The following is an 11,423-nucleotide window of genomic DNA, read 5'->3' on the forward strand; positions in this document are numbered from 1 at the left end:
GCTTAGTTTTTATGAAAGCTAACTCCAGGAGTGCTATAAGGCTGAATGAAATTCTGCAGCACTACAACATAGGCTCCGGACAGAGTGCAAACAAGCTGAAAAGCTCCATGTTTTTAGTCCTAATAGTGGCGCCTCAGTTAAGATGGGAGTCAAGGCAGCCTTACAAATCCAAAGAGAAGCGATGTCGGGAAAGTATCTTGGGCTCCCAACAGCATCGGGAAAAATTACAGAGCAAAGTTTTGAACATATTAATGAACGATCGAGGGCAAGGGTGCAAGGATGGTGCAAAAGAAAAATGTCATGTCCAGCAAGAGAAGTTCTTTTGAATTCAGTGGTCCAAGCTCTACCGGCCTACTCTATGAGTTGTTTCAAACTCACAAAAGGTTTTGTGCAAGAAATTGACGACAAATATGTCACAATATTGGTGGGCCGGGTCACTTGACAAAAAGGAATGCATTGGCAATCTTGGGATAAGATGTGCATTGCAAAGTCACAAGGAGGAATGGAATTCCGAGACCTGGAAACTTTCAACGATGCGTTGTTAGCAAAGCAAGCATGGAGGTTACTTGAGAATCCAAATAGCTTGTGTGCACGTGTGCTTAAAGCACGATATTTTCCTAGTGAGAATTTTCTAACGGCGGGCTGTCCGGTTAGTGCCTCCAAGACATGGAAAGCAATTATCAAAGGGAGAGAGATGTTGAAGAGGGGACTCATCCGGCGAATTGGTAACGGAGAGACCACTGAGGTGTGGTATGATCAATGGATTGATGGCACCATATCAATGAAACCGATGGGAGCTCTTGAGCAAAACTCAGTACAGTTAGTGTCGGACCTGATTGACCCGACTACAAATCAATGGGACACGGAGTTAGTCTGGAGTATTTTCTACGCCCCCGATGCGACAACTATTCTTGCCATGGCAAGACCGCGGGTGGGAGGGGCATATGTGTGGGCATGGGCAAGGGAAAAGTCCGGCCTTTTCACGGTCAGGTCGGCGTACAGGCATGAGATGCAAACTAAAATACAGGTGACTGAAACTGTTGGTTTACCATCTGGTGATTCGGCCATATGGAAGGCATTGTGGAAGATCAATGTGCTCCCAAAGATCCGGGTGTTTTGGTGGCGAGCGCTGAAGAATTTCTTACCGTCCTATGGTGAGCTTTAAAGGCGGCACATCAAGTAGCTACCTAATTACCCGATGTGTGGACATGACAATGAAACGTTGTTTCACTCGCTGATGGAATGTGAACATGCAAGACATTTTTGGGAGGCAGCATAACTTCTCTTTGGTATTGACATACCAAGATTACACCCACTGTCATGGTCTCGGGATCTGTTAGATCAACTATTATACAAGAAGGAAGTGACGACTATTATGATTACCGTGATGTGGGCTGGTGGCACTCCAGGAACAACTATATTCATGGTGAGTTGGTGTACCAGCCGATCAAATCAATGGTGATCATTGAAGAGATTATCAGGGCGCTTGAGATCCCTGAGAGGAAGAAAACTCAAGCTACTGCCCACCCGAGGTGGTTGCCACCGGAGGAGGGATGGATAAAGATCAATACCAATGGTGCTACGGATATGGGTCTAATTCATGGAGGAGCGGGCTTCATTGCTCGAGATCATCATGTAGCTTTTGTTAGAGCGGGAGGTACAAGATATGACGGGGTTATTGACCCGTTATCCATTGAGCTACTTGCATGCAGAGACACGATCCTAATGGCGCATGACATGGGCTTTCAGCAAGTGGTGTTGGAGACGGACTGTCAAGAGATCCAGCGGCTCTGGGAGTTACCTCAGAGGTCGGCGTGTTTTCACCTCATCACGGAGATGAAGGATCTGTCTACTTTATTCCAGGGATTTGAGCTACGGTTTGCAAGCCGCCAGACTGACATGGTGGCACACCGTCTAGCTAGGCACTCGTTAAAACTTTCTATTTTTATGCATTTGTATGTACAATCCCTGGGTGGCTGATTGATTGTTTGCAGTCAGACATACTGGCGCCTAATGAATAAAGAGTCGGAGGGCGTTTAGCTTAAAAAATAAACAAGACAATTTATACAAAGTTAGAGCAAATCTGGCCGAACCAGATCAAAATCAAATTCCGATTCCCAATAGGGATTTTTCTTTAATTAAAGAGAGAGATTTTTTCTTCCTTTCGTCGTCCGACCGACCGGACATAGAGGGGCCAAGCAAACGCGAAGATACGGAAACAGCGAGGCTCGCCGACTAGGGTTTGCGCTGCTCCTCTCTCCCGTCCCCGCCGACGCCGACCAGGCGCCCCGCCGCGATGCCGCAGTCCGTCCTGGTCGATCGCGCGACCAGCGAGTCGCTCATCGGGCCCGACTGGTCCCTCAACCTCGAGATCTGCGACATCCTCAACCACGACCCCTCGTGAGCCCTTCTTCGCCCTCCCCTTTGCTATCCACATGTCTGCTTTGATCGTTCACGGCATCGTCGGCGTGGAGTGGTGCTCGTGGTCGAGACGAGAGGTACTGTGCTTAATTGGGACGGGGTCTGGTCTGTCCCGCTGCTATTCTGTGGTAGTCTCCCCATGATTTTGTAGGATGGAGGTCGGGGTGACGCTTGTGGTAAATATGGGGCGAGGGCTCAGACTGGAATGATTGATCGATCCTGTTGTCCTGCAAAATTCAACTGAGGTTCAATCTATTTTCGTGGTACAGTGTAGACATGGAGTGAATGCGAATTTTTTCACTAATCACTATTCACTGATAAGTAAAGAAACTGAAATTAAGGAATCAATGCCCTGTCCAGGTTAGTTAAATCTACAGTTGAGATGCCAGTTTAGTGTGAATTTTGTTTGGAGATGCAATACACCCGAGTTATCTGCACTCCTGGCTCGCCTGCTGGTGCCAAAAGATCTCCCATCTTCTTGCCACAGGATAGCATATACCGTGCCTAGTCAAGGAATGACAAGGATTGGGGTTGTGATGGGAAAATGTGACATGGTCAGCTCTTTCCAATCACTATACAAATGTTATAGCTGATATATTGTCCTGTGACCTGTAGAAGTGAATATGAACAAGCTGTTCAGTAGCAGCTAGTAATGGTACTGGAAAGGATAAGAAAACTTGCATGGAGTGGAAGAAACAAATATTCGATAACCAGGATTTTAGTGGAGCTTGTGCCAGCGAATTTTGAGGACTCCTTGTTAGTTTTTTTTTGACTTCGTATAGACAATGAATTTAATAATCTTGACCTGTTGAGCTGTTCATGAAGCTTGTGCAGTAAGTGCATGTTCCATCAAAATAGATAATCACCGGGTACGAGTAGTATTGATGTTTCAAAGCCATAGGGGCAGTGGCGGAGCTTGAAAGAAAAAGTTGGGCGGGCCAGACAAAAGAAGAGCACAATTTTCCTTTCAAATTATGAATCATAGCGACATGTTACAAGAATGAGCTAGCAGATCCAAATCCTATATGTGTCCAGATCCTATATGTGTCAAGAATGCACAATGTTTCCCACAAACCCTCTTCCAACTGTCAAATCCATGTACCATGAAGACATGAGAACCACCTCGTGTATTCTCTTTGTTACTGGAGACAAAGCAATATAGACAATACGCACAACTCTTGTCCACTGAGTACTCTAGCCATGATGGAAAATCATCAAACCAACTATACTGGAAGCGGCGTTGATGCCCTGGTTCACCTGAAGGTTTATAGTTCTCTAGGCGGGGTTGCATAGGACCTAACATCAAATATGCTCTTCTCACGGTATCTCTCTGAACTGGTGGATATTGCCAAATTTGAGGGCGCAATCCAGGGTCTCGCTGCAAGAACTCGATACCTCGGAAAGTAACAACTTCATTTGTTCGAACTCCTCCATCTTGGTTATGTTGTTGTTCAGGCTGTTGTTGTTCCAATTCAAGCAAGGGCAATTCATGGTCTTACTCAACTTGAGTTATGTCATCTCTTTTTCTTTTAAAAACTAAATCAATTCTTCTCTGAGTCTGACTTTCCTTCCCATGACTACCTATGTTGAAATTTGCATAAGATCAGATCATCAAGCTATTATTTATCACTAGCAGGACTGATCACTAGTTGTATGGAACTAAATAAATTCAGGTTATTTGCTTATCAAATTGAGTGTTTGGGGAAAAATTACCTGTGAATTGTGCGTGCGGCAGGGCAGGAGGCTAAGTCATGGGGGCGCCAGCCTTGTAGTCTTGTAGACTTGGAGTTGGAGGAGAACAACCGCGGGAATGGATGGCCGGAAGCATGCACGACGCACTGGATCCCGGAGGCAGCGGATGATGGGCGGCAAGATCAGTCTGGGCGGGAGGTAGCATGGCAGGGGCGAGGCGAGGTCCCGCGGGGGAGGGGGGGGGGCATCGCCGCGGCAGTTGCTCCGCGAGACGGCGGGCGGCGTGCTCCGATGGACCGTGCTCCTTGTCGGCGGCGGTCGGCATCGGCGGCGCGGCTAGATGAGTTTGATAGTGAGATTGGGGAAATGGGGAAAGCCGCTTGCGCGTGCAGCGTGCCTGAGTAGCCCTCCTGAGACGAGGAGAAGATGGAGGTTGGCCTGTGCGGCTATGCGTGTGTGCGCTCAGTGGGCTGGCCTAAGATGACTAGTAAAAAAAATTGTTGTCAAATTCCTGGGTGGGCCATGGCCCGGGTCTGCCCCTACAGAGCTCCGCCCCTGCATAGGGGCTTTGAAGAAATCACGAGGATTTTGGTCTGAGGCTTATAAGTTGTACTAAAGTTGAGACACTTATTTTGGGACGGAGGGAGTATTAGACAGTCTCGGACCAAATGTTATTTTAGCTCGTGTGCCAGTTATTTGCTATATTGTTGCATGGTATGCCGTATTTAACATTTTCACTACTAGTATATTCTCTCATACTTTATGTGCACATAGGCAAGCTAAAGATGTAGTCAAGTCTATCAAGAAACGGATTGGACACAAGAACTCAAAGATCCAGCTCCTCGCACTAACAGTAAGTATCATTTTGTGCACTCGTATCTTTATCTCCATGATAATGCAAAGTTCTGTACATCTTTCAGTATTACTTACATATGAATTGATTAATGACTCCATATTGGGTGCGTCATGTTATGGTTTGGTGATGATTTCGGAATGATAAGTTGGCTAGAAGCTAAACTAGGATGAAGCTAGCGTGCTGAGCTACTGATTGCTTGTTCGAAAGTTGATGGTAGCCATAATAATGTGAAGCGGAGAATCTCATGTAATGATCAATGATTGACAGTTAGCCAGAGCCAAAAAGACATTGAAGAGGCTCCAGTCAGCACTTCAACATCATTGCATGTCAAATGATTCATGCTTGAATAGCATCTTAAAGATGGGTGTGATGGTGAATACAAGTTTGTTTGGATTGCGGATATTAGGAGTGATCTAGGTGACAGATTCAGAAGAATTTATGAGGGAGAACATAATGGGCTATGTAACGTAGCCTTGTCACTAGTTAGTTTCCTTAACCTATGCTGAGCAGTATCTTGTATCTCTGTATCTGCTGTGCATAGTGCTAGTTGGAAAGTCATACTTGTGGTTTATTTGTTCTGTAATCTAATCCCAAGTAAGCTAAGCAAGCCTGTACTGAAGTACTTCATTTTATTTCCCCTTTTTAGCTGCTGGAGACGCTGATTAAAAATTGTGGAGATTTTGTTCACATGCATGTTGCTGAGAGAGATATACTCCATGAAATGGTGAAGATTGTTAAGAAAAAGGTCTGCCTGCAAATTAGTATTCTGTCTCGCAATATAATATTAAGAATAAGATTTCAGTTTTGATTTCCCTTTTGTTTTGTAGCCTGATTATCATGTAAAAGAGAAGATACTCATTTTGATTGACACCTGGCAAGAAGCTTTTGGTGGTGCTCGTGCAAGATACCCACAATATTATGCTGCATATCAAGAACTGCTGGTATTATTCACTTTAAGTATGCTGACATTTGGTTCATCTTCCTTTACTAGATCAGATTAAATCAGTTGTACAATTTTTTTTGAGCATTTCTTAAGCCAACATTCATCAGTAACATGAAAACATCTGTGCTCTAGTGTACATCGTACATTTTCTCTTTGATATATGAAGCTTCCTTCAACTTATCATAGTGTCGCTCTCTGATATACCAGCGTGCTGGAGCCGTATTTCCTCAAAGGTCAGAGAGTTCTGTGCCAATCTATACTCCACCACAAACTCAACCTCTACAGAACTACCCTCCTCCTGCTTTACGTAATACTGACTATCGGCAAGAGGCACCTGAATCATCTTCAGTGCCAGAAGTATCTACACTAAGGTACATTATCTTCACGAACTTAGTGACCATGCAGGCACGGATAAATGATGCTCAGAACTAATGTGAACTATGTCCATTGTCTTGTGCGCATTTGAATGATGACAGTATTGATTGCTGACATACTGCTAATCCTTTTGCTCATTAATATACTATGCAATTTGCCTCCAAAATTTATGTAATTGATATGATGACAGTATGTGTACATTATTATTTCCGTTAGGATCATTTTATAGAGGAGTGTTACGGCATAACCTAACCAGAACCCTAAGATATTATGCATTAATTTGAGGTGATGCACAAATATATGAGACCTTAAATACTGAAATGCTTCCTCTTTCCAGAGCTTGAATGCGTGCCTTTTACTGTACAGTAATTTTCTAGTTATATGTGTTATTTGACCTGTAATTGCTTTTAGTTTCCTTTCCAATTCTGTAACCACAGTGTCATCAGCACTGTGGTTAGCAGTGTACTACTTTGAAGTCTTCGAGTTCCCTTTTATAAGAATGTTTCAAATTTGCAAAACTTTTTCTCCAGTGTGACAGAAATTCAGAATGCAAGTGGCGTCATGGATGTTCTCTCAGAGATGTTGAATGCTATTGATCCTGGTAACAGAGAGGTATTTCACTGCCCATTGCCTACTCACATGCTGTAACAATATGTGGTTCATAAAATGATCCAATGACCAGTTTTGTTGCGGAAAGTTAATGCAGGAAAAAATAACACCATCCTACATGGCTGTGTTGAATTTTCTTACTTAAAGTTGGATATGTATACTGCCATGTTTCAGAGTCTAAAAGTTCTTAACACCGGACTATATAAACCATAGTATTTCTAGTTATATGATTTAGATGTCAGGTCAGTATATTGCTTAATTGTAAATCTGTAATGAACATGCAGGGTCTAAGGCAGGAAGTCATTGTGGACCTTGTGGACCAATGTCGTTCTTACAAGCAGAGAGTGGTTCAGCTCGTCAACACGACCTCGTAAGTTTCTTCTGTGGTGTCCGGCTGTTTAAGCAGTGAACTACATGGAATCGGGTTGTGGAAATGTAGGATATGCATTTTTCCGACCTAATTAATAGTTTTGATAACCCACTAACTGCCTTTGCTACCAAATTCATTCTGATGTCCTCTTGATAAAACTGAGGGAAAGAAGGACACACAATGCTGTGAATATCTATGCTAAATGCTATCCAATTATACACCTTTATAGTTTCTTGACAAAATTTCTGGAATCTCTCGAGTTCACTCTATTCTTCTTTGCTACATAGAACACCATATACAAGGACCTTTGGCCGACTACTACTAACATATGCAGCTCAATATACAACACCACCACCCCTCAAGATGGGATTTCAAGGCTGTTCCCTCATAAATCAGCTCTTTGATGAGAAAGTATATATCAAGCCCCACATATTCTTCTTCTCAAGGGCTGTCAACTCTTCCAACATAGCCTGATACAACTAGGGATCTGCTTTGCTGTTCTCCAATCAGTTGGGACTACTGTAGATTTGGTAAAGCGATGAAGGCTTTGTACTCTGGTGACAGTGATTCATATGACACATAGCTGGCTATATCATTCTCAGAGCCATATCTGGAATCCTATCCCTCCTTGTACTGTGGCTCATCACTCTCGCCACACTGACCACTGCAAGCTCACTTCCCCAGGAACTCTTGCCAGCTGCTGATCCATGTGCAGCTGGCGTCAGCAGACAAATCACTGCTGACCAAGCTGGAGTTTGGTTGACAAAGTTGCTGCATTCAACTGGATTCACCGCTTTCCTATTGGACCCTCTTGGTCCTAACTTGTACGGTGGCGGCGAGACACATGCCTCCTTGGTTGGATCAAGTGCCGCTGGCACAGTGAGCTCTGATACTCTTCTCTGCTATATGCATACAACACCAAAACATGAACCTACCGCTACTACTAACACACAGTGCTCAATATATTGCCAGTTTTGATGCAATAATTTAAATAAGCTTGCATTCACTCCCTAAGTACTCCTAAAACTGCTCTTTATTCTAATTAATTCCTGAATATACTAGTTTGTGTCATGGTACTTCACCCTAATCTCTACATTTTAGGCATGTGACTTTACAAAAATAACTGGCAACTTCTCAGGAATAATTGGCAACTTCTTATTGGCGTGTTCAGATCAGAAATATATATAGAAATTGTGGTGGTAGTACCACCAATCCACTATTTGTCTAATTAAACAGAAATACACAATGGAAAGAAAATATATTAGCTAGTTCAGCCCTGTAGGTAATCATTACTACTATAGACATCTTTTTTGTGGGGATACTATATGCATACTTCAGCTATGTTCTAGTCCAAAATTTATATCTGATACTGTATTGCTGTGTTATGTTTGAGATACGCCCATTTATGTACATGACTGTATTATTTGCTGAAAATTGGGCGACTGAACTCATGTTTGCTGGTTGCTTTTTCTGTAACTAGATTTCACAATGTAGCTTTGTATTACTGATTGAATTTCTGTAGAGTCTGTTGTGTTCATATGAGTACTTATTATGATATGGTTCTCTTACTATTTCCATGCATTAAATTGTCACAGCGATGAAGAGCTGCTAAGCCAGGGCCTTTCATTGAATGATGATTTGCAGCGTGTTCTAGCAAAACATGATGCGATTGCTGCAGGCATAGCTGTTCGGGTAGAAAAGCCAAAACTACCACAGGCCCCTGCGAATAGTTCCCCACCAGCAAAGCCAGAGGGGCCAAAAGAGCCAACTCAAAGGTTGTGTTATCTTATACCAAGCATCCTGTTTTAATCAATTTATGCTACTCTCCTGAAATGAGGCATGCATAATGCGGGTTCAGAACTCTTGAAACAGTATTGGAATGATTAAAATAGTAGAGTACTGCATTATGCTCTGACTGACTTCTTGATTATATACCGTCTGAACCTGTCAGGTCTTCTGAAGCTGCTGGTAAGGTTTCTCCATTTGAGCAATTAGCACTTCCTGCCCCTCCATCATCCAGCACCTCAAAGCCTCCTGGAGAAGCATCTGTTGGTCCTAGTATTGACCTACTCAGTGGAGATGATTATTTCAAGCCAGAACCTGTGAATTCTCAAGCCCTTGTTCCTGTTGGCAATTCCCCTGCAGCTTCTGCTTCAGGCCACAATACCTTAGATCTTGTAGACATGTTTTCGCAAAGCGATGCTAGCAATAACAGTCACAACCCTGTTATATCATCCCCAATATTGAACTCAAATCCTAATCTCTCCACACCACAAGCATATCTTGCTCCACAGCATCCTGTTCCACCACAGGAGTCTTCATTTTCCAATGGGTTGGCCTCCAATACAATCCCAACTTATGGTCAAGGTTGTGACCTAAACTCAGCAAGTTCGTGGAATGGGCAGCTTGCTCAAGGAATGAATCAACCACAGCAGGCACCAAATTATGGTACATAACACTATCTTCTATAGTTACAATATGACCTTCTAATATGTTATTTAGTACTCCCTCCGTCCCACAATATAATATGTTATTACAACTAGTATGTGAGTATATCGGTTGTAATAACATCTTATATTATGGGATGGAGGGAGTAGTATCTATGTTTGGTATCTACTCCCTCCGTATCAAAATATAAGACGTTGACACTATGACAATGTCAAAAAACGTCTTATATTTTGATACAGAGGGAGTAGTTCTTACAATATTTGTTTTGTAAATGCTATTTATGTACTACAAGTTTTTCGAGAGAGTAGTGTGGACTCTTGTTTTTGTTTGTCCGCCAAATATTTCTGTAGCTTTGCCTCTGTTTACGGCATGTACAAGGCTGTCCTCAGCTGTAGGTACTTTGTGATTGACAGGTCAAGATGATCAAAGCAGCGACCTCCCACCACCACCCTGGGAAACTCAGCCTGCAGAAAGCGATCAGTTCCAAACTGGTCAACCTGACAGGTTGGCAATGCCACCAGGACAATTCGGAGGCATTCCACCCCAACCTGTTCAAGTTGGTCAGCCTGGGCAAGTTTCACTGTCGCAACCATTGCTGACTGGACAACCAAGCGGGATGCAGTTTCCACCAGGATATGTGGAGCAGCCTGGGGCTCAACATCCGCAATCAATGCCAAACACGCAATATGGGGGCATGTATCCTTCAATGCAAGGCAACCAAGCAGGCGGCATGTATCCCCAACAGATGGCAGGAGATATCTACCAGCAACAGATGTATGGTGGGCAGATGGCGGCCGGCTATGGCTATGGTCAGCAGCCTGGAGGCTACTATGTCCCAAATGCTGCATATGGGTATCCCAGTGCAAACGAGCTTTCTCAGAGAATGAACGGACTTGCCATGCAAAACAACGGCTTGTATGGCACACCCGCCTCTTCTTCCCTTCAGCAGGCTAATAGGCCAGCAAGACCCGAAGATTCACTCTTTGGTGATCTGGTCAGCATTGCCAAAACAAAGCCTAGCAAAACTGCTGCTAATAAGGCCGGTGGCTTGTAAAGATGAATGAGAATCCTTGTTAGCACCATTTCTGTCACAGCGATAGCTTCTGCTCATAGTACATAAGTTCTTTGGGAAGTCCCCCTATTGGGGAGTAGTAGGCGAGTTATAGATTTTGAAATTCATAGCAAGTGTGGTTCGGTATAATCCTGTTTTTGTTTACTCGGAAGCCATCATATTTTGTTCACTTATTGCAAGCGCAGGGTTCTCGTGAATCATCAGAAATTCTTCTGTACATAAATTCAGTTTCTTTTGTGTACCTTCTTTTCTTGGGCAACACTTGCGGAGTAATTATTGTATTTGTGATGTTTGTAATGACTGATGAGTAGCTTACAGCTGTGGAATTATGCTAACTGGGGGTGCTTGGTAAACTGGCCAAAAGGCCTTGAACTGTCGGTAGTTCAGTCCTACTGCTCATTCTCTGACGATTGAGTTACCCAACCTACAGATATAAAAATGGGCTCATCATCCAGTTTCGTATTTACGGCAGAGGTATAAAGCCCCAATGGCAAGAGGCAAGGGGCCTGCTGGGCTGCTGGGCCCCGGCCCATCTCGCCCGGGGGCCCCTGCGCGGCCCACCGCGGATCGCCCCCCCACTCCCCTCGCAGGCCGGCCCAATCCGGGTGGGCCTTCCCCGTGCCCTAGGCCCAACGAG

General features: G+C 43.9%; 1 protein-coding gene across 1 annotated transcript; it reads left to right on the forward strand.

Annotated features, from left to right (window-relative positions):
• Positions 1 to 2,185: 2,185 nt before the first annotated feature.
• LOC119335235 (TOM1-like protein 9) lies at positions 2,186 to 11,027 on the forward strand. The gene is made up of 10 exons (XM_037607394.1): positions 2,186 to 2,400; positions 4,888 to 4,966; positions 5,616 to 5,714; positions 5,797 to 5,910; positions 6,120 to 6,283; positions 6,818 to 6,899; positions 7,181 to 7,266; positions 8,862 to 9,041; positions 9,218 to 9,714; positions 10,128 to 11,027. Exons 1-10 carry the CDS (start codon positions 2,297 to 2,299, stop codon positions 10,766 to 10,768), a joined length of 2,046 nt encoding a protein of 681 aa, XP_037463291.1. The 5' UTR covers positions 2,186 to 2,296; the 3' UTR covers positions 10,769 to 11,027.
• The last annotated feature ends 396 nt before the right edge of the window (positions 11,028 to 11,423 follow it).

Source organism: Triticum dicoccoides, chromosome 7B (genome assembly GCF_002162155.2).
Source record: "Triticum dicoccoides isolate Atlit2015 ecotype Zavitan chromosome 7B, WEW_v2.0, whole genome shotgun sequence".
Lineage (NCBI taxonomy): Eukaryota > Viridiplantae > Streptophyta > Magnoliopsida > Poales > Poaceae > Triticum > Triticum dicoccoides.